This window comes from Gymnodraco acuticeps, unplaced genomic scaffold (assembly GCF_902827175.1).
Source record: "Gymnodraco acuticeps unplaced genomic scaffold, fGymAcu1.1, whole genome shotgun sequence".
In the NCBI taxonomy this organism is placed as follows: Eukaryota; Metazoa; Chordata; class Actinopteri; order Perciformes; family Bathydraconidae; genus Gymnodraco; species Gymnodraco acuticeps.
The window spans coordinates 2,180,619-2,205,046 of NW_022992351.1; the positions used below are offsets into that span (position 1 = coordinate 2,180,619).

The 24,428-nt window shown below is 41.0% G+C and overlaps 1 protein-coding gene across 2 annotated transcripts; it reads left to right on the forward strand.

Moving 5' to 3' along the window:
• Positions 1 to 926: 926 nt before the first annotated feature.
• Positions 927 to 21,855, forward strand: avpr2aa (arginine vasopressin receptor 2a, duplicate a). Of its 2 annotated transcripts, none has more exons than XM_034209551.1 (7): positions 927 to 1,304; positions 2,318 to 2,393; positions 16,580 to 16,941; positions 17,450 to 17,695; positions 17,888 to 18,034; positions 18,961 to 19,531; positions 20,719 to 20,915. In XM_034209551.1, the coding sequence occupies exons 3-7, from the start codon at positions 16,582 to 16,584 to the stop codon at positions 20,913 to 20,915; spliced, it is 1,521 nt and encodes a 506-aa protein (XP_034065442.1). In that variant the 5' UTR covers positions 927 to 1,304; positions 2,318 to 2,393; positions 16,580 to 16,581. The 2 variants fall into 2 exon arrangements, with proteins under 2 accessions (XP_034065442.1, XP_034065441.1); XM_034209550.1 differs by having other exon boundaries at positions 928 to 1,304; positions 20,716 to 21,855.
• Positions 21,856 to 24,428: the final 2,573 nt, after the last annotated feature.

Below are 24,428 nucleotides of genomic sequence, written 5' to 3' on the forward strand. Positions count from 1 at the left end.
AGAAAGGCCAAATGAATGGGCTGTGATTTAAAAAAAATTAAGCAGAGGTCAATAATTTGTACGGCCCTCGGAGGATGTTGAAAAAATTGAAATGGCCCTTGAGAGGAAAAAGGTTCCCCACCCCTGGGCTAGAGAGTGCCCCGTGGGTATAGCATGCTTTTTGAGTGAGAGCGGCTGCCACTGAATGACAATGAATACATATTTCAATGAACTAGGGATAAGTAAGAGGAAGCTGCAATTACCTTGTCAACATACATTTGTGTCCATCACTGACATTTGACTATATAGATTTAGTTTGTGCATAAAATGGTCTCTGAATTCACTCGTTGAGTTCACCTGTGTCCTTCACGCTAAATGCGTTTTCTTGACATCCCGTCTCTGTGTGAGTGTGACAGCTTTGACACTAAACCTTAAAGACAGCATTTTTATATCTTTGCTCTAACCTTCACTGCTCTGTGTGTGCACCAAGGGCGTGACCCGCAGCTGGCCGGGCTGACTCAGCCAATCGGCATTCCATGCAAGGTGGAATTGTGCCGGCCCTTGTCCACCATCAACAAAGGAGATGGAGGGCAAGTGAGCGCAAAACAGGGGAGAGCTTTGAATAAAAACATGAGCGGAGTGTATCAATGATCCACATCGTCCATACATCATTACAATGAGAGGCGGTGCTTTACTGACATCCACATTCAAACATTAACTTCAAATCAAGCTTGCACACATCACGTTCACATGCAGATACACACAGTGCTCCTTTCCACCTCCCTCTGTCTCCTTTTCTCTGTCTTTCTCACACACACTCTCTCTCTCATACACTTCATAGGTATGTATAACACTCCCTCCACTCCTGGCTCCACGCTCCACCCTCAGTCCTAAAGGACAGGCTGGTTGACCCAGGAGGAGGGGATAAGGGGGAGGGAGGGGGAGGTAGGAGCAGACGGAGCTCAGATTCATTTCTGCTGGTGCTGCTGGAGGCACAGCACATTGCGAGAGCAGAACGTGACGCACACAGAGCCGGGACACGCACGGCTATCAAATGGATTAATTTTGACATATACTTGTGAACTCTAAGAGAGAAAGGACAATAGAGCCAGAAGGACTTGCACCGAGCTTGTAAAACTTGGTTGTCACACTGGCAGAAAATAAAAAAGCTACCTGGCTTTGATGAAGAAACACTCATTCAGGAGCCAGCTGATATCCCGCTGAGCGGAGGGACTTGGACTGACAGCACTGAGGATGTGAATGTATCGGGGACAATCTGGACCCCCTTCTGTCACACTGCACTGCACCACTCAAGTGGATCATAAGTAAGTGCTTTAAATGTACTCTATGTTAATTGCTTGATTGAATATTAAAGTGATTTTCATACTGTTTTTAGTACAAATACTTCTTGTAAAAATCCTCCAATAATTCTCCTCTAGTCCCTGAAAACACGTCACAGGGTGTGTAGGAACTTAAACTTGATCACTATGTGAGCAAATAGATTTGTTTACTGATGTACTAATGTAGGTCATCAACAGTATCTGATGTCCCACTGAGTATGACACTCAAGTATTTCACCAATGATTTATCTTCCAATTACTATAACATGTATACTTTAACATAACAATAGTAGGGTTTTTATTTACTTAATGAAAAATAAAGGAATCTTCTTAAGAAACAATGCCATCACGATACACGTGTTTCGGACACTATATATATATCTTACCTATTTTAAACATTGTAAAGACAATTGAAATCATGTTTTGGGAACATGTAGTTAGTTTAGATGTTAGGGGAATGTGTTAGTGTTAGGTGTTTTTTTGTATATATTTTTAAATGTAATATATATATATATTCACATAAATATGTTTGTTAACTGTTTGTGAACTAATTAATTAAATAAGGTATATTTAGAAAATGTCAAAAAGCTAGTTCCTTGCATAAGCTTGATGTATGATTTTAACATACACATTTTCTGAGTGAAGTCACCTGTTTATTTGATATGATTGAATATCACATTAGGTTGATTTGAAAAAAAACCTTGACACTTTATACATTAGAGCTTTAAGTGAAATAATGATATGCCCAGTATGTATGAATCATGCCCGTCAGCCCTCATTTCAACATATGTAATATATGTTAACATATACAGCACAGGCTGGTGTACTTGATTGGAAGTATTTTTTGGCACAGCCTAATTGAAAATGCATGTGGTCCTCCAAGTTTTTCCACAGATAAAAAAAGCTCAAGGGAGCCTCCAGGTTGTTCATGTGATTGACTCTCTCATGTAATGTTAATGGACTGTAATAGTGAAGGCGCTAAATGCTTTGTCCCGCAGACATCGAGACCAGAGCCAAACGCACACAGAGAAAAAAGGAACCGCGTGAGAAAGCCTACCATGCACTGACAACAAGGTGAGAGGCCATGGAGGCATATATATCTGTTATGTGTGTGTTTGTGTGTCCGTTTCTTTGTGTATTTGTGTGTCCTGCCCGTATTTTAAAATCTAAAAAGATCTTTAGATGAGTTAAAGAAGATGGTCAGTGTGCGCTGTGTGTTTATGGTACATACAAGTCTTCACCTTTAGTTAAAGTTAATTTATTGCCTGACTTGATATGTAAACAGAACATCTCATTAATGAGGAGATGGAAATGTCTCCCTTTATGCTTTTGATTCTCAGTGAAAGCCTCTAATGCAGCAGTTTGTCTTGTCAGTTTCCACTTGTGTAATAGCTATAAAAACAACTTTAAGAATCTCAGTAAAATACACAGATCACTGTTTGGCAGAAAATATTTTTGTGATTTACAGCAGGAAGTAATTTTGTATCAATCAAAGTGCCCTAGAAGAATGTTTCCAATAATCATACACTTTCCATGTTTTTTTAAATTTGGCACAATCTGCTATTCAAACTAAATTACTTCCTTGATTATAGTCCTATATCAGGAAAAAGCATCACCATCATCATAATTTCTACTATTTTCATTGTCAATTTAGTCTGGTCTCTGACAGGGAATGATTTCATTGTGTGGCATGGATCTAACCATTATAAGCCTCAAACGTCCAGGCCTGTTGTAGCGGATGTGGTATCACTGCCGCCCAGTTTCCATTCTTCAGGGGGAATACTCAGAATTGTATATCAGTTTTGGCTTATTTATTGTTTAGGTCACATGCTGGTAGCCAGTGCGCTGGTTAATGATATATAACTAGAACAACACTCAGTGGTCGTTTTAACAGGCTTTCAGTGCAGATAAGGGGACTTGGACCTTCTTTAACAGCACAGAGTTTGACCAAGCCAGTGTATTGTGGAAATAAACTCCTGCCCATGTTTGTGAAAACACAAAAAGATGAAATATGGGTGGTAATGGCTGTATCGGTGTGTGCAATGAGGCGTGGCCCCACATGATTAACTTTTAATGGGTTGTTTGGGCAAGAGAGTAAAATAACAGTGTTTATTTGTATTGCTCACAGGGGCTGCAGTCTGAAGTCAGGGGGCTTGAACCTGGGTGACACTCACTGAGAATGAAATCATGGACACAGAGCTGTGAATTAATGAGTACAGCAGGTTGCTCAACAAATGCAGGTTGCTCAACAAATGCTTCAATATATACAGAGAATCAACTTGTTATAGAAACACCTATTCAGATGTGAGAGCACCAATGGGGATCTCATTTAGAGATATGTGGAAAAGAAAAAAGCGTGGCCATATCTGCTTTATCATGCAGATGAAATGCTGCACTGCCCAGCGTGTGGCAACACACATGAGTCATTCAGACCTATATTGTGTAAGAATCTATCGATCAATATGTAAATAAAAGTCTCAGGCCACACTGACACAAGCAGCAAAGAATACTAAAGGTTAAGTATAGGGGTGTGATCTAGGGGTGTGATCTAAAGCTTCATTGATACAAGTATTTTCAGTTGGCTTGGATCAGTGGTTCTCAAACTTTTTCTGCCATTCCCCACTTTGAACAGGTTCGCCTTTTCAAGCCCCATCTATCGTGAGCTACTTTTACTCCTCTTTTTTTTGCAGCATATTTTAACATTATTATATGCTTACCTTTAACCTTTGTGTGCTGTTTGGGTCTGTGGGGCCCGTTTTCAGTGTTTACTAAAATAAAATGTATGCAATTTAATTATTTTAACCTGCTTTATTTGGGGGTGGACCTCACATCCTCAGAGGTGCCCAGTACGTCGACCGCGGGGGCAATGCTGGTAGATCGCGAGTCATTCATAAAAAAAAAATCCTGTTCCGTTAAAATAGACAAAACAGGTTTTGATCCCTCCTCCCTTGGCCTCCTCCCTTGGCCTCTTCAGGAGTTTACTTGATTGACAGAAAAAGCGACCTATCGCTTTCCAGTCTGTTAACCCAGAATGCAAAGCGATACAAAATCAGTCAAGTGCCGGGAAAACTCAAATTAAGTTAAAGAGACAAACAACAAAATGAGTGCGGGACCGAGCAAGAAGCTAAAGACATACCACTTCCACCCAGAATGGGAGGAAGAATATTTGTTTGTGAACCGAAACAACATCCGGTTTCACTATGAGTGGTCGCATTTTCGAGAGCTCCCGCTTTGGCGGTTATTCCTCACGATTTTTTACATATTTCATCCTCCTGACAATATGGATTATGGACTCCTACCTCAACTCATCAATGAGGCAACATCACTTAGAGAAGGAGAGTAATGAAAGCGGGGATAAAATGAACCACAATGACTTTTACCTTCTCAACGGCTGGGAAAGGAAACACCTCGCTTTTGGAAGTGCAAGCATTCATGCATTATTAACTGCAAACCCGACGCGAAAGTACTTACCCCCGTCAGGCAAACTAGACCGAAGAAGTATGATCGTCTTGGTCTTATTGTTAGCGGGAGACATCCATCTGAATCCGGGCCCGGTGCAGACAAGAAGCCAGTCCTGCAGGCTCGAGGAGCTAGCATCTCAATTAGCATCAGAACTAGCATCTCTTCCGCTGCAACAACAACTACGCGACGACAACAGAGACCGTGGAGACAGCGGAGACCAAGGAATAAACGGAGACTTCGAGATTCCCCCGGGGACGCCTCGGCAGACAGACACGCATGAGGCAGTGACGAGAGGAAGAGAACCGAGATCCGAGGGAACAAATATCCGCCATGTTGTTAGCCACCCTGCTAGCATATCAACGGCTAAAGCTACAACGGAGTCTCCCTCCCCCCACCCCCACCCCCACCACCACCACGACAAGCCGGTTGCTGTAACGGACAAAGACAAATATCTGCAAGCTGACGACATTGTGCATTTAAGCAACAAAAATGGACTACATATTTTTCATCTGAACACTAACAGCCTGAGACACAAACTGGCTGAACTCAGGCAGCTATTCATGAACGGTAAGGCAAGCATATTATGCTTTTCTGAGACCTAATTGGACAATAGACCTATCGCTAAGCCACGCCCCCCTTTGAAAACTCGGACAAACAAAGCCGACCGTGAATGACTCTTGACAATGGCCGCGGGGGGAGTTCAAGTTAAAATAACATTAAAATAGAAGCAAGAGCTAATAAAAGCAACAGCAGATGAAAGTTAACAGTTAAAAGCAAGAGTAAAAAGGTAGCCATGTATTTCTTTATATAAAATATCTAATCTTGTTGCCTGTCGTGTGTAGTGGTGACTGTTGTGTAACCATTGAAATGATAATATGATGTTGAATGTTAGCAGTGGTGGTCACTACATTAAATCTATAACTATAACTGTCCTTGTTGGTCATCATTTTCACTGTTATGCACCTGGCTGACTGTAGCGTTACCTTTTTTTTGGGTGAGGGTCTGTGTCTTTTCGGAGCAGCACACACGAGAGCCCGGATGGGATCTGATATTCCAGAGTTGGCTTCCCATCTCTGAAGTGCTTTGAGGTGAAAAGACAATTAGCAAAAGTTAGCTAAAAACACCAGCTAACTAGCGAGGACGAAAAGTCAGACAGCAAACGTTGATATTGATAACACTGTAGCTAGTTAGCTGGCTAACAAGTTGGCAGCTAACGTTAGCTAGCTGGGCTGGATATACGCTAGCTAGTTGGCAGTCAAAGTCAATCGTTAGCAAACTAATAGTTTGGTCTACGTTTCTAATACATACCGTCAAATATGATGTCTTTATGAATTGACCTTACCTTTGAGCAAACATAAGTGTCCTTGATAATTGTCTTCACATTCAGTTGTGTATGTGGTTGACGACACAGCATAATCCACCGCTTGCATTTGTCGAGTTTTCTTTTGGGCTTCGGAAAAGGTACGAAATATACTCCTCCATCCAGTCTTTCAGGGTACCTGGTGTCCGAATTACAGGTACCCCACGCACAGCGTTTCACCATCAGATATTAGCTAGATAATAAACATATAAACTGAACTCTTCACAGTGGTTTCGATCACAGACGTCTGGTTTTGGTTTGATGCGCCCCACAAACGGCTTTTCTGGTGATGTCCGAGTTTTCTGTCAGGAGGGATTTTCGCTGTGATATGATTGGACAAATTCTATTTGGGGCGTGGTTTAGCGATAGGTCTATTCCATTACAGATTCAGAGATTGAAATTGAAGATTATCTTGTAGTGAGAAGGGACAGGAACGTGAATGGAGGTGGTGTCTGCATGTACATACATAAAGACACCAATTTCAAAAATCGTACTGACCTGCATCATGAAAATATTGAATCTGTGTGGGTTGAAATTATTTTTGACAATGCTAAATCTGTAATAGTCGGGACAATCTATAGACCACCGGAACAGAGTGACTTTTATGATACATTAGATGGGTGTTTGGCTGATGTGGGGGATGTAGAGACAATTATTATTGGAGACTGGAACACGGATATGCAACGTAAAGACACGTCCGTCTTCAAGTCCTTCAGTAGGATTTGTGATCTGCACGGCTTCAGCCAGCTAATCACCCAACCCACCCGGGTATGTGAAACAACACAAACTACCATTGATCTCATTCTGACCTCTGACAAGTCCAGGATCTCCAGTAAAGGGGTTATAGCATGCGGGTTAAGTGATCATTATATGATATTCTGTACCCGCAAAAAGCTAAAACAAAGGGCCGGCTGTCACAAAACAGTCCTATCTAGAGACCTCAAAAACTACTCTAGCGAGGCCTTTAACCTAGAACTGGAGAGCCTGGACTGGTCAGATGAGCTCAGTGGTACACAAGTTGAAGAAACATGGCTTGGTTTCAAAAACAAATTCTCTGCAATACTCAATGATTTGGCCCCCCTAAGAACAACCAGGGTAAAAAATCGCGCTGAGCCGTGGATGCACTCCGGCACACTGACCGCCATGAAAACCAGAGACAAAAAATGCTCTGAGTTTCATAAAAGTCAGTCAATGCTTTCCAAAAGCACGAGCAGTGAACTCCAGGCCCACGTGACTGAACTCAAAATTGAAAGAAACAGACTAAGAAATGACGTAAGCTCCATGATCAAAACTGCCAAAAAGAATTTCATCAATGTCAAAACTAAGGAAAACAAAAATAAACCCAGTGAACTTTGGAAATTACTCAATAACCAGCTTGGCTGCAGTAAAAAACTCAAAACGAGATTTTCTAACTTAAACATAAAGACAGATAACAGGCTCATCACAGACAAACTGGATGTGGCCAAGTACTTGAACATTTTTTTCACAAACATAGCCACAACTCTTGTAAATAAATTACCCTCCCACTCAGGGCTTTTTGGAGTAGATCACATCATGACCTACTACAAAAACCTAGGGGTACGCAAAGATGATTTCAGTCTAGCAAGGGTAACAACAGCAGAGGTACTCATTAAACTGAGCGCCCTCCAACCTAACAAGGCCACTGGCCACGACAATATCCCCTCCAAATTCCTCAGAGACACAGCAACCGCCATCTCACCAGTCATAGCTCACATAATTAACCTCTCCATAAAACAGGGAAAAGTACCCAAAGACTTCAAAATTGCAAGAGTAACCCCCCTGCACAAAAAGGGCAGCAAATTGGACCCAGGCAACTACCGCCCTGTTTCTATACTTACCTCCATCTCGAAAGTCATGGAAAAAATAGTATATGAACAGGTCGAAAAGTACCTCGCGGAAAATAAACTAATCTATGAATTTCAATCTGGCTTTAGAACATCCCACTCCACTGACACATGCCTTCTTTATTTGAGCGACCACATCAAACAAGAGGTGGACGAGGGTAAGTACTGCGGCATGGTGATGCTGGACCTACAAAAGGCTTTCGACACTGTCAATCACCCCATTCTGATTGACAAGCTAAAAGCAATTGGTTTTGATAAACTATCGGTGAGCTGGATGCAATCCTACCTGGAGGGGAGAGAACAGATGGTGGAGGTAAACGGTACTCTGTCCCCCCCTAGCATATTAGGTATGTTACTGTTCCTAATTTATGTAAATGACATGTCATCAGCATGTGACTGCAACTTGTTCCTGTTCGCGGACGACTCAGCCCTGCTGGTCTCTGACAGGAGCAGATTGCAGGTTGAAAAAACCCTCAGCTCCGAGCTTGGCAGAATCTGCACCTGGCTCGCCGATAATAAATTATCATTACACCTGGGTAAAACAGAGTCCATTCTCTTCGGTTCGAAACATAATCTCAGCAAATCCGACGACTTCTCAGTTGCAGTGGGTGACATTATTGTCACAAGTAAGAAGGAAATTACATACCTAGGATCTATTCTTGAGGCAAACCTCTCCTGTGACAAAATGGCATCCAATGTAATAAAAAAAGTCAATCAAAGAACTAGATTCCTATACCGGATCTCCTCTCTGGTAAACAAAAACACCCTGAATACTCTGGCAGGAGCACTCATTCAAGGGTACTATGACTATGCTTGCACGTCATGGTACCATAGCACCTCCAAGGCGCTAAAAATAAAACTTCAAACATCGCAAAATAAACTGGTCAGACTACTGCTTGACCTTTCATCTAGAACCCACCTCACCTCTGCCCACTTTGACAACCTAGGATGGCTTAGAGTAGACGACAGAGTACAGCTACTTGCAATGGACCTGGTCTACAAGATCCACTACACCTCTATGGTACCCATGTACATGTCAAAATTCTTCCCAAAGGTCAAGGAATACCATGATCATAACACCAGAGGGAGCTCCACAAATCATGTGAAACCCAGATTTGGCACAAAAAAGGGGGAATACACGTTTCGCAATTATGCCACATCAAGGTGGAACGCTCTTCCCACAACTGTAAAGGAAAGTAAAACTATACTTACCTTCAAAACCTCTCTTAAAGAGCACCTTCGGGGGAGAGCATTGCAAAACTGGCCCCGGTAATGGTACAAATCTCAACCTGTCGTTCAATGGACAGCTTCCCCCCCCCCCCCCCCCATCTATGTATATACTCGCATTTTAGACTCTGTTACTAACTGTATATCTGTAGACTTGGTATGTCTTAAATGTCCGGTTAGGATGTATTAGAACGAAATCTAAAATGAAAATTGTAAATAAGCAATCTGTATGTAAAAAAACCACCTGTATGTAAATTGTAAATAAGCCATCTGTATGTCAAATATGTCTTATATGTCTTAAATGACATGATGAATTGGAAATGGGGGACCCTGATGTAAACAAGACGAAAGTCTTTCTCTGGTCTGCATCCCCTTAACAATTGTATGTTTTGAGCTGTACTGTACTGTACCCAATATACAAGCTGTTAATAAACTTTTCAATCAATCAATCAATGTCACATTCAAAGGTTATTTGCCTTATTTGTAAAGCAAGCGTCGCTCTGCCAAAGAAAGGTAACGTGGAGAGGCATTATCGGAGTGTTCACAAGGCATATGACAGCGACTTCCCTCCGAGTAGCGAGTTGAGAAAGAGAAAGGTCATGTATTATTGCTACACAAATATTATCTCGCAATCTTAGTGTCGCCAAATCGTTTCTAACATGCAAAAAGACAAACAAATGTCGGTGTATTTTCGATCTTTCCAATCGAGACGAGATCTCTCTCCCCCGTCTGTGCGCGAGGGGGCGGGGCAGTTTACACACACGCGGCTGCTACAAGCAGCAACACACGGAGGAGATGGCGGAGAGAAGCGCTCCAAGGTGTGGTTAAATGTTACCCGTCTTGAGGTGGACAATGCTCCTTGCCAAGAGAGTTCAGCATGTGAGGGCGGTAACACGAGCAATGTGTCTAAACATTTAGCAAAAGTGCTCCACATCCAGACGGAGGAATGCACCGGGTTCGACTGTCTTTCTAGCAGCTCTGCAGCCCCATCCACGAGTAACGTTTCCACGTCAGGTGTTATGTATGCTAGCAGCAACACACGCAGTTAACTCAATGATTCAAACATGGGTTAATGATTATAGGAAACTGAGTTACTCTTTATTTTGTTAAAGTTTCAGCTATTCTGTTCACAGTTCTGTCATCAGATTATTTAATACGATTTGTTAAAACATTGTTGTTTCTTTTGATGTGAAATATTATTTATTTAATTTAAATAAAAAGCAATGTTAGTTTTGTTCACAATTTGTTAATTTAATAATATATGTATTTTTGAATCAAGTATTCATCTTTATTGTCTTCATTGTTAGTTTCCACATGCCTAAAACAACCTCAAGCTAAATCTAAAAGTTGATGGCTAAATAAGAGGGTTTGAGAAATTGTGCAAGGCAGACAGTAATAGTCTGAATAGTCGATTAGTCGTTTCATTCATCGATAGATTAATCGATTATCAAATTAGTCGTTTGTTGCAGCCCTATTATCCCATGTATAAATAAAACGTGTTATTCAGCAACCCTTGCAATTTGGGATTTTATTTTTGGTTGGTAGACCTCGGTGAGCTGGTCATTTCAAAAGTAGCTCACCAGCCCAAAAAGTGTGGGCACCCCTGCTCTAGGGGGTCTGGGGGCATGCACCCCCGGGAAGATTTTTTTTTAAATGTTGAAGTTAAATGCATCAATCTGGTGCACTTTGAGCACAAAATGAATTTATGGATACAGCTCTCAACACTCATATGAAAGGGAACTGAATACTTTTCAATAATCCAAAAACTTGTTTCCTGCTGCCAATGTCTATTAATGAGGATGATAAATAATATCAGACAGAAATAATAGGCATGTCCGAAACAGTTTTCTCTGTGATTTTGATCTCTGATGACAGAAGACGGTGGATTGGTTAGGAAGAAAGGAGAAAAGAATGTTGCTAAGGAGGACAGATAGGGTCAAACCTGGTCAAAGGGAATTGATCATGGGACTGATATGCACACACAAGCATGACGGGGAAGGGAAGGGTCTTTTCTCTTTTCTCATTATGTTTGGATTATTACACTCAGGGCTTAAGCACTGTTTGTTAGCTACTGAGGCCACCACCGTTTCATGTTAACCAATTAGCTTTAAATCTGCCATAGGATGAATTCCCACTGTCAGTGTGTGTACTGAAAAAAGGTGTTCGTGTAAGAAAGAGCAATTTAATTTGAAGGAGCATAGCAGTGGATTTGAATAAAATCTCTTATACATCACACCTACCTATTTTGCAAACCCTGCTTCTTTGTTTTTTGTCTACCCTTCCAGACATCAACTGCATTCTATTATTTTACATACAATTTGAAACTCTATTAGCAACCCCCTGGTATACATTATTACATGACATGTCACTTGTTAGACGCTTTTTATCCAAAGCGACTTACTTTGGTTGTTATGTAAACCTTTTGTTGTTATGTGAACCTTCACAGTACAGATCAAGTTTGCATTGATTATGGTCAGTAGTGCAGACTTTAAATCAATACGTTAACAAAACAATGAGGGAACATCGACAGATATTAATGCAGACCTGATTCTCACTGTGGCAGATTATGCAAGTTACAAGTCTGCTGATCTGATTCATTGTCATATTATTCAAACAATTATTAATAGTGACAATGAAGTTTTGGGTCTGTAAATAATCCCAACAAAAGAGGATAACAGATATCTACGATTGTCTGAAAGCAGCCAATTCAGAGGAAATCTTTGTATTAACAAAGTATCCTCTCAACTTGGATTATTTTGAATGTTTGTCACTTTGACAAAATGGCAAAATAAGTAATAGTAACAAAATAACATAGGAGTGAATATAACAACCCAAAGATATGTCTCTTTTAGACATTTGGTGCTTAACATACGTTTAAACATATGGTTTAACAGGACTTTGAAACACAGATAATGTTTGATCTACACATAGCTGCAGTGACATAGTTTGTCAAAGGGAATGACCAAAACATGTGTGAACAGCTGAAAAGAGAACCAAGATGTGAATGCTTTGTAGCTATAATGTTTTCTTGCACACTTTAATTACCTGTTCCTGTCATCCCTGAGGCAGTGTATTGCTGTGTGCGGGGGAAAGCAGTATAGGATGGAGAGGACATGGAAACGGATGGTTGCACACCAGTTTGCCTTTGGAGAGAAACACAAGAGAGGAATTGACTCTATCATTAATCAAAGTGAAAGCCTTAAAGTAAAGAGAGGAAGTGACTGTACTGCACTAACTACTAAAAGCACTGTCTACAGTATTTCCAGCACAGAGAGACAGAATACGTTTTTGCTTTACATTAAGTCGATCAGACAGATGGGAAAGCTGTGCTGTGCTTTTGTTATTAAAGTGGGAGCGAAGTGGAATCAATTTTTAAGAGACAGGATATTTAAAGGAATACAGTGAACTGCATCCATCAGAGTTTCTCTGAGGACAAGAAACATCCGTGCAAGAAATGTTGAACAACGCGTGGGTCTCCTGTTGTGGAGACATTTTAAGAAAATCCATATTGACTTCTTGGATGCACAATCCATGCAAATTAGACATGAGCATATTAGAAGAAACTATTGTGTGTCCTTCTGAAGAACAGTTGAACAGGAACTCATTCATAATGTATCTAACGTAAAGTGAGGTCAGTAACGGCACTGCGTAATGAATGCAAATAAAACTACTACCAAAAACGTGAATCAATAACGCAGCGCTAATATGCTTCATAAATGTAATGCAAGTTACTTAATGGTTTAGCGTCGTATAACAAACAACTATTAAGAATTAATCGGGAATTTAGAATTAACTAATCAAATGCATACAAAAATTACAAGCACAAATACATATTCACAATCTAAATCATAATCACTACACAAGGTAGATCTGTGGATTTATAAAATATCATAATTAGGAAGTCACCACAGAAAGTATTTGTGGATTTACAACTCTAAAAATGGCTGTAGCTAGTGGCCACAGTGGAATATGGTTCGCCGTATTAAAGTGGGCCATATGTTACTACCATGAGTGTAGAAATACTCTGTTACCAGTAAAAGTCCTGCATTCAAAATGTAACTCAAGTAAAAGTAGGAAAAGTATGAGCATCAGAATATACGTACTAGAGTACCAAAAGTAGAAGTTATCATTATGCAGATTGGCCCATTTGAGAATAATATATATTATGTTTTGATTATAATTATTGATGCATTAGTTTTAATTACTAGGGTAGCTTGTGAATGTTACTCCAGGTGTAACTAAAGTCTTATTTAAGAGGTGAATACAGTTAATTAATAAAAATCTGCAAAGTAACAAAAGGGAAAAAATCAATCTAGTGGAGTAAAAGTACACAATATACCTAGTAGAAGTACAAAGTAGCAAAAAATTGAAATACTTGAGTACACAACTCCCTCAAAATGGTATTAAAGTACAGTACTTGAGTAAATCTACTTAATTACTTTACACCACTGGGAAACAGAAATATACATCAGAAGCGGCAACAGCTGCCTCAACACGCCTCCATCTGCTGATTTCACAGAGAATCTGCAAATGGAAAATACATAGCTGTTTCGCTTTACACATTATGTAGTTAGCTACTTTCTTACGTTGGTGGACCTTACCTTTGAAACAGTAGCAGCATCGTTGTTGTTACAGGATGCTGTGTCGATGACGTTACCTGAATATGAGACGTTTAGGGAACACTGGTAAATTGTAACATCACGTACTACGCAAATTAAAAACATGATTTTATATTTTAGTTTAGTTTAAGTAAGTCCAATGTCTTCATATTTTTCAGTAATTTTTTTTAGGGATTTGGTTATTATGTTTTTCTCTGGGGCTCAGACAATTAAAATACACGGGTCAATTAAATATAGCTAGACTCAAACAAAAACTATTTACAAAATGCACACTTACTCACCATTCTGTATGTCATTGAAACACTCAGGGACAGCCGTGCACTGCAGTTGATGTTTAGCACACACAATGCTAACCTTTCTTTTGCACCAGTTTGTTTGAAATGATAGCACACGTTGTCCCCTTTTTAAATGTAGCTTGGCTGGGGTCCGTGTCTGCCTACCTCTCGCTGTAATTTTTTTTAAAATTTAGAAGTCACATTTAGCAAAATCGTTAAAGTTAATATCCAGGACGTGTGCGGCGCCGCCATGACGACTTGACGTTTACGTGAGCTACGTACGTAGTGACGTTCAAATTCAAGCGCAGATTTCCAATGTTAAAAGAACAATAATTAGACTACACACTGTACACAATGACTTGCATTTTTGTAATTTATTTCTTAACTCTAACTTAGTGCAGATTGATAGCTATTATTCTTCATATCTTACGGCCCGTCCACACACAGGCATGAAAAAAATATTTCAAAGCTTCGCCCATTCACTTGAATGGGGTGACGTAGAAGATTTTGAATCTTCGCCGAACTGCATTGTGGGGAGCGGAGCATGGCTTTGCAAGCATCGTGCATGTTCAACTTTTGATGCTCCCGATGCTTTCGAAGCTGGCATCAGCCAATCAAATCCCGTTTATGCAAATCCCGCCAGTACAAGCGCTAGCCAATCAAACCGCGTGCACGCTGGGAGAGCCAGACCGCAGTTCATTTCCTCATATAGCCTTAAGGTCCTAAGAGGCCAGAAGATAACTTGATGAAAAAAGCCTTGTTGTTTTAACCCCTAATTTAAGAAAAGATGGATAATAAATAGATAACAAGAAAGAATACTAGCCTTTATCAAAATGTCCTTTGGACAGGGACAATAACTGAGCATAGTAATAAAGGTCTCTTATCCAATACAGATTTAGACTTGGTTGAAATGTTTTTTGGAAGTTGTGGTTGTCTGCTGTGGCAGCAGGGATTCACTCAAACAGAGTCAGAGTTGTTGTCTGATTTAAGAGAAGATTCTCTTCCTTTCATCCATGGCTCTACCTTCATGCTGGGCGGAGAGGTCCAGCTGGCATGGCTCGTCATGCATTCATCTGAATACATTCCTCTGGCAAAGACAGCATGCAACACTCGACAATATGTTCAGCTGTGTTATCTCACCCACCCAGCAGTGAGTACACTATTACTAGAAAATTGGCCATTAGTTCTCACTGGAGCTGTGCGAACAACCTTGTTAAGTCTTGTTAGTCATACTCAATTTGCACATACTATTGAGATAGCTTTCCTACTTTTTCAGACATGGAACATGTCCAAGCATACATTCAGTGAAACATTTGTACCTAAACCACTCCTGGCACATTAGTCAAAATAATACACTGTGTCGATCGACACCTTTTCTTACTCCTTTTTCACAACTCTATTATGTTACCTTTGCTGTACTGTTTTCTTATTTTTCTGCTCTTTCTCCACACTGCTTTCATCACTCTCCTTTCATCTTCCTTCATTTTTCCTGCCAGACTTTCTTCTACGTTCAGTTTATTTGACCAAGACTTCCACCATCATCCCACGACTCTGTTTCTTAAACTGTCAGATCATTCCTATAAACTATCTGTCGTTTTGAGCCATTTATTTATAAGCAAAGAAAAATAAACGTAGAGTTTATTGAGATTGAGAGAGATTGGTGGAAGAGAAAAAAATGACTGGATGCATGAGAGAAAAGAAAGAGAAAGGGGGGGAAACATGGGAAAGCAGGAATGTAATGTAATGTAATGTAAGCATGGGATGAGAGCGATTATTAAAGCAGAGGTGAAGGAACAAGAGTAGTGGGATAGAGGGGAAAGCTGTCAACCTGTCAACCTATCAACCTTGAGAAAATATGAAAAAGAAAATAAACCATTCTGGACTTGCATCAAACAGAACTGGCAGCATTGAGAGATACAGACACACTGAAGACTTATTTAAAAATTAGAGACAGCCCCAAAAACAACAACTTTCACATGGCAGATTGTAACAGTATCTGGCTTTCATTATTTTGTGTCAGATGTTTTTCCCAACTGCATAACAGGAGGTATTTGTATTAGTTTACGATGTGAAAAAGTAACAGATGCACCAAAACATTTTAAGGATTGTAAACTCATGCCATCAGTTATGTATTTTTCTAAAAGGCCCAAGTGTTTGGCTTCTTTCTTTCCCAGTGATATGATCAGGAACAATTTCCCAGCTGACACATTTTAGGGCAACTAGACATTTGATAAAGAGGTCAGGCATGAGTTTAATATTGTGATAATACAGAACAAGTAAATTGTTTGTTGATAAAATCTGTATCCTCTAATATTATAAGCGTATACGATCTTATGACCATGCACCCGTTTGGCTCCTGGTGACCATATTGCTCATGGCATCATTAATTACCCATAAACAACAACCGCTATTATTTGCTTCACACATGAACACTTTGTTTTTTGGCTTCCAGGAATGGAAACGGACTGGGATGGGTTGGCCCTCTCCTCTCTGCTCGCAGCAGGAAGGAACAACTTCTCTTCCTCGTCTCTTCTTGTCTCTGAACTGAACTCCCTCAACAGTTCTCACAGCGGGGGATCCTTCTTCGGGATAGATCCTGAAAATGGTTCCACCACGACGCAGCACACGGAGCAGAAGAGGGACATGGGCCTGGCCCGGGCAGAGATAGCAGTGCTCGGGGTGGTGTTGGCCCTTACCACTCTGGGGAACAGCTTTGTGCTGTGGGTACTGCTGAGGAGGAGGAAGCATAATGCACCCATGCACGTGTTCATGTTCAACCTGTGTGTGGCTGACCTGGTGGTGGCCTTCTTTCAGGTCAGTTCACAGTTCAGTTACTTGCTACCATCACAGCATCCTCAAGTATGACTTTAGTCCAGGGGTTTCCGCCAAATGGGGGGTGGGCTTGAAGTGCACACATGTTAGGAAACAGAGCCAACGCAGAAACATTTAATTAAAATGTTCTATCTACAAAAGGAGTCCCTGCAGAAAAAGTGTGGGATGCACTGGCATAGTCAGTTTGTGAAAGCATTCATCATGTGAAAGTTGTCCAAATATTATTCTATCGTGATCTAAAAATTGACCAAAATGTCCCGAAATGATTATTAAATAACAAAAACATTTGAGAAAACAATAAAGGTCTGTGACAGAGAGGACAGGCTACACAGTCAATACTTGGTAGGATCAATTTGTCGTTAGTATTGGTTATGTCAACAGGCTTGTCCTTTAGTTTTATCTACATTTCTAAAGATTAAACAAGAAAAAAATGCTTTACTATTCTAGGAGCCAATTTTAAACAAGTGCATCTTTTTCAATCTGTCTCCAGGTTCTTCCCCAGCTCATTTGGGACATCACTGGGAAGTTTCAGGGGCCTGACTTTCTCTGCCGGTCCGTCAAGTACTTGCAGATTGTGGGCATGTTTGCTTCCTCTTACATGATAGTTGCCATGACGGTAGACCGGCACCAGGCCATCTGCTGTCCTTTGCAGGCCTACAGAGGGGGCACAATGTCCCGCTGGAACACCCCTGTCATGGTGGCCTGGGGCTTGGCGCTAGTCCTCAGCATACCACAGGTAGGGAGGGATGAACACGCGTGCAGACATATGGTGCAATAGGAAATGAGACCTTAGTGTGTGTTAACACCCTGATTTCTACAGTAGAACTGTTGGTCTATTTTTAGCTCCCATAGGTCATTAGAGTTCAGCTAATAACTGACAGTGATATCGGCGAGTGTGCTGACCACCCTCTTCTGTTTGGTCTGCCAGGCTTTCATCTTCTCTCGCACAGAAACTGATTCAGGAGAGTTTGATTGCTGGGGTCACTTTGCTGAGCCGTGGGGGCTGAAGGCCTACGTCACCTGGATGACCATATCTGTCTTCCTCCTGCCCGCCTTCATCATTACCATCTGTCAGGTAATAGTAGCCACTCAATATCTGCACCGCCCATTAAGACCAATGACAAGGAAACAAGCTGTGGGCAACACTTTCCAACAATTAAGTTTGTGGCATGAATGAAATGTTGTTTTGCTTTCATGGAGGGTGCATTTGGGTTAGGGTTAGGCATTGTTTGATTACCCGTGGGGGTCTTTGGTTGGTGTTATGTAGCATCCCATGGTGGATAGCGATCTGGGCTGCCTCCCATCAGCCCCACTGCTCTATTTAGAGAAAGATATTTCCAGGGACCAGCAATTTCCCCTAATTAACACAGCACTTTAAGGACCACTGCTGAGACTGCTGCTCAGAAAATCTGCTCACTCCGAGAACCTCCCGCCAGGAAGTGGAATGTACCAGATCTCGGCCAAACATAGAATCCGTGACCTTTTTTCATTATCAAATTTCAAATTGAGGGGCCTCTAGACACTTTTTCAGAAGTATGGTGTAGTGTCTGCAGAAGGAAGTAAATCTGAAAGTTTACAGTCTAAATCCTGCCCTTATATAGCTGTTTTTAATAGTAAAAGGGGGAAAAGGATCAGAGGTTCAATAGTATTTTAAAGAAAAAAGTAAACTAAGAATAGCTTATTTGATTCATCTTTTATTTGACTTCAAAATATTGTTTTAGTTGCTCAGGAGAGTGTTAAGATTTCTCTGCAATAAAATGTTATTGTAGCTTTTGTGATGCTAACAGACGGAAAGAGTAGTGGTATTGAATAATGTCTTGCTTTATTGCTGATTATATAGGACAACACATTACATTTCCTGCCACTATTACAACCAAGCTGCAAACAAGATTTAATCGTGAACGTCATAAAACTTAATTCTCAGTTAAGTCTGTAAATAAGGTAATGCCTTGTTTCACCCATATTCAACTTTGCTAATTCTTTAATACATTTTATTTTCAGATAAGAATCTTCAGAGAAATCCACAATAACATCTATCTGAAGTCAGAGAGAATTGTGATGGCTGAGTTAAAGAAGAAAGAAATCTTCTTCCGCTTCCACAGCTTTAAAAAGGATGACGAGCGGTCCAAGGATAGGGGGAGACGGCCGTCCGGAGGGGGGGGCAAGGATGGCAGAGGAGGACAACTCCTAAAGGGTGTGAATAACAACCCTCCCAATAACACCCATGACAGCCAAGCAGGAGAGTGTTATGACTTTGTACCATCGGCTGTCCAGTACAGTAGCAGTGGTGAACATGTGCCAACAACATCACCGACAGAGCAGCAAACATTGAGCGGCTCAGATTGCCAGGACTCGTACACGCCCTACGAGCTGGCCTCAGGCTCACCTCGCTGCTCCCTCGACTACGCACGCCCCCCCCTTCCAGCCACTCCACCTCATCACAGCATCACAAAAGCCATGTCAAAGACTGTGAGAATGACCCTGGTCATCGTGCTGGTCTATACTATCTGCTGGGCCCCTTACTTCATTGTCCAGCTTTGGGCGGCCTGGGACCCCCACCCTCCACAACATGGTCAGTCACTAACATGCTTTATGTTGCTGCCTATGAGAGTTTGCTGCAATATTGCAACTGTTATCTATGTATACAATTCAGTCTCAACAAACAACAAAAACAACCATCACCAGTGAATCACTTAAGATGTTTTTTTAAGATGGATTGATCCTCCTTAGTCCTTGTTATCCATTTAATTGGCCTAAATGTGCAACCCAATCCATTTTAAGCAGCCAAAAACAGAAGCTGATTTATAACAACAGCCTCTGATTAATGCTGTAGTCCATCTTTGAGAGTCTAAATGCTCACTTATTATTCCAAGGACAGCACGCTGCAGCTCGGATGTAGCAGTGAGTGAAGTTTAAGGTCAAAAACAATGTTTGTTTTGAACCACAAATAGAAACCTCTGGATGACGTCTATGGCCTCTGTGCATTATGGGCACACAAACAGCATCTGCTGATGTATTATCTGGCAGCCAGTGATGAAGCAAGTGTGTATAGTGCAGCATTAAGTTGTTGTTGCTAGTATGGACTGTGTGGGTGTCCTCTGATCCGAAGGTAAAGACAAACATAGGAGGCCAGTAAATAACCTGTTTATATCCCCTGCTGATTTTGCAACACAGCCAGATGTTGATAATTCATCAACATCATCTTTTCCAGCAGCTAACACATATTGTTGAAATCACAAGCAGACACACAGAGCGAGGCACGTGAGCTTTCACACGCACAAACACATACACAGAATCTCACTTGCATATGCATAGTGTACTCCAATGCACGTGCGCATACACATGAATGAGTCCTCACTGCCAGGCAGCACCTATGGTGCCACCACACAAACACACACACAAACAGCTGATTATTATCAGGTTTGTATTCTTGAATCAGTGTTTCCTGATCATACTTTAGTTATTAAAAAATATTTGTCATTGCCAGTGAGGAAACTGAAAAGGGAAGTATACAGGATTTGTTCCCTCTGGGATATTTATAGCTATTCCTGAAGGAAACAAAATGAGAAACAAGAATAATGAATGGTTTATATTCAAACTGAATGGTGTACATATTTCTGTTTGTTTCATAACAGAGAAGAGAACAATGATCATCTGTCTCAAGTATTCATGTATGAGATATCAGATTTAGACTTGTCTCTGTTATTGGATATGCACTTCTCTTATACTGTAGTGTGTGTGTGTTTGTGTCCTCAGCAGTGGCCTTCACTATCCTGATGCTGCTGGGGAATCTGAACTCGTGCACCAACCCGTGGATTTACACAGCTTTCTCCAGCAGCGTGTCCAGAGAGCTGCAAAACCTCCTGCAGTGCCAGACACGACCCGACCGCCGGGGCTCCCTGCCCGACGACTCCACCACCACACACACCTCCACCACCAAGGACAGCCTGTACTGACAAAGACTGATGAGGCAGAAATAGATACACAGAGACATGTTTCAAAAGACAACTAGGGTGCACAGAGGTCTGTTGCAGGGATGTGCTGCAGTGCACAGCCTGAGAACAGAGCACTGACCTCAACCAGATGTTTCCAACAACAAAGGACAGCTTCTGTCAACAGGACCTCTATCTTGTAATCACCGGTCCTCTCCACCACAACAGAGAGGAAGGGTGTCATTGAAGATGTCAACACCATTTTATGAGGGCACTGTGAAAGATACAGTGGCTGTCAGTGACAGCATCTGTTATGCAAAATGGCCTTGACAGTAAAGAGCGCTTTTACCTCGGCTGTGGTGGAGTAGGACCCTGTGCATTGATTTATACGAACCAAAATTGTTTCCCTTCTCAGTCAGAGCAGAGCAGTAGGAATGCAAGGGGTGGATCAGCGCATTAATGGTCTTGCGGCACGCCTAATGTACAAAGCAGCAGACAAAGCTGTGGGTGTAGAGAAAACAAAGCAGCAAACTGAGGGAATGAGATACACACACACACACATGCAGACAGTAAGAGAAAACGAGACGGCTGTTGGAGTGAGAACAGACAGGGGATGACATGGATGTTAGATCTACAGGAGCAGTCTGGAGAGGGCTGTAGTAAAAAATCTAATAATGTGAAGAAACTTTGATGAATCCAGGAATGTGGATTAGAGGTGGATGCTTGAGGCTGTATATTCAGGGGTGCACATCACTTTTTTGCCCTGGTTCTCAAAGGAGCACCTGGAGATGTTGCTTGGTGCTCATCCTTAAAATGAAATAAACCGTAACTTTTGAGGGGGTCTTGACTTTATTTGCCAGACACTAGGCACAGAACACACAGAGGTGAACACAAGACAACATTAGCACGACCAGTAATCCTACAAGCTGTCATCACTGTTCTCCTGACTGTTCTCCTCTCTGTCTTCCTCTCTGTCAGACATGGTAGCTGATGATGTAGGCCTACTTCTTTCTCTCTGGTTGAGTCTGCGATTAGATGCTTGCATCCACAAGTCAACAGCTGGGTTTGGGTCGAAAGTCTCTGTTGTCATCTTAGAAAAGTGGATGTAATCAAATAAGTATGTGAACATAACCAATAACCTACCATAGCCAATAACAAATTAATGTAACTTATTTTATTTGTGTTGTTCATTCATATCTTATTTTACCTTAACATTAATTTATTTATGCATTTTTTTTTTATCTCTCCAGTTTTAAAGGATATTTTTGGTTACTGTCCTATAGTATACATTGGAATGATTTAAAACCTGTTTATCCCAATAATTACAAAGGAGTGCCTTGGAAATATGTGTTTACATAAATTGTGACCAAACCGTTTGAATTTAGACTAAGAGTCCTTTACCTCACTGAGCTGTAGTTAACTTATCAGCCTCTCAGTCTGACTGGAGAGGACTCTCCCTCCACATTATTGTAGAAACATCTTCTTCTTATCTCCGTTAGAGCAGCCGTTGCAGCAGTTATGTGCAGCCCTGTGTATATTAATATCCACTAAGGATGAATCCTGTTCCAAGAAACAAGAGTGATTTGTTAGCAAGATGGACAGAGATTCACTCATGAGAAGTCAAGACACTGCCCCACGAGGAACTGGGATACCATATTAATGCAGACAGCAAAACACACACACACACACACACACACACACACACACACACACACACACACACACACACACACACACACACACACACACACACACACACACACACTAAAACATGAAGTGGCAGGATGAGGATTAAGCCTAGAATAATACAAATGATAAATCCAGGTTTCCGCAACCAACCGGGACACAATTATGTGATTGTATTTCGAAAACAGCATATGAGGTACATAACATTACCTTCCTGTCAAGCTCTCCTGAATGTAGGAAACAAAAACTTTAATCAGAAGACGCAGGAAGGAAAACAAACAGCATTCCATGCACAATGATGAACAATGTAACGTTTATTTGTTGAAAATGTAAGGCACATTAAATATGAATACATGTTGTATAAGGTCAATGTTGAATGTGAATTGTACTACTTGTAAAAGTCTGATGTGTGTATAGAGAAACATGGGGATGTCAAACCAAAGATTTTTTAAAGCTCGACTGTAGTTTGCAAGTCTTAAGAGTTATTAAGGCTTCAACATATTAGAGAGATTAGAGGGGAATAGGAGCTGCTGTCATTAAGAGCGCATGTCAGTTTAAGAAAAACTCCATGTCGACAGAGAAAATACTTCCAGTCAAACCAAGTGCCTGTAATGTCAGAGGGGCCTGAATGATCTCTGGATGATGTCAGCCTGTTATTCTTAGACGAAGCTACCACCAGAGCAGAATCATTGGTTATATCACACTACGAGCCATACGTTCTTTTATCCTTTTATTTATTTTTGTATAAATTAAAATATACAAACATATATATGTCAGTTAATGGTACTGCCTTATGTTCATGTACAGTTTTTACCTTTTTGTTTCTGTGTAAAGAGTAATGTATTGTGCGCCTCCACTGCATGTCAGTGTTAAAATGAAAAAATAAACTGACATTTTGTTTTGTATTAGATTACATAAGCAACTGTACATACAGTATATGTGATAAATATGTGTGCATAAAATAAGATTATGATTTAATGTATATTGTCAAACAATTCATTTCTCATAATAGTCCCTGTAAATAGTGCTGTGTTCTTATCTTGAGACAATTATCAAGAGCCTTACACTTGGTTTAAAAAACATGTAGGTCCAAAAACTAAGCTTGCTAGGGGATCTGGGTTATACGGTGGCCCTGAAATGCAAGTAAAAACAGCATTTCAGAAAACACCACAGCATTTCAGAAAACACCACAGTATTTGTAGAAAAGGCCCCAAAGTTATAGTTATTGATATATATATATATATTATTTAGGGCTGTCAAACGATTACACATTTTAATCAGATTAATCACAGTTTAAAAATTAATTAATCATGATTAATCACCATTCGAACTATTTTCCAAAATATGCCATTTATTTATGTATATTGTTGTGGGAATGGAAAGAAGGCGGATATATCCATTTAACATACAGTATGTTTATTATAACATTTTCTGTGTGTCAAAATGAAAGACAACCCACACACCTATCAATCATCAAACCGTGGGGTCTTAATTCATTACGTGTTGATTTCTATCAACGGGGGAGTACTTCAGGAAAGTCGACAGAGGGGGGGGCGGCGGCTCGTGGAGTACTTCTTGACCACAGAGTGTGAACGTTGTGATCAGCTGTTTTAGCGCAGTTCTCCAGTGAAGGGGGGGGAGTCTCCCTCCGCAGCCGGTTGGCGTAGTTTTGGCACAAGTCCGTTGTACAGACCGACGTTAACAGCAGCCCTGTCTGTGCACACGGAGACCGACTCTGTCGTCCGGTGATCTAACCGTCTTCTGGAAAAGCTTCACAAGTACGTCGGTACGCAAATGCGCTTTGTGACACAAGTGACGGTACGCATTTCAGATTACGCACATAACCTGCGT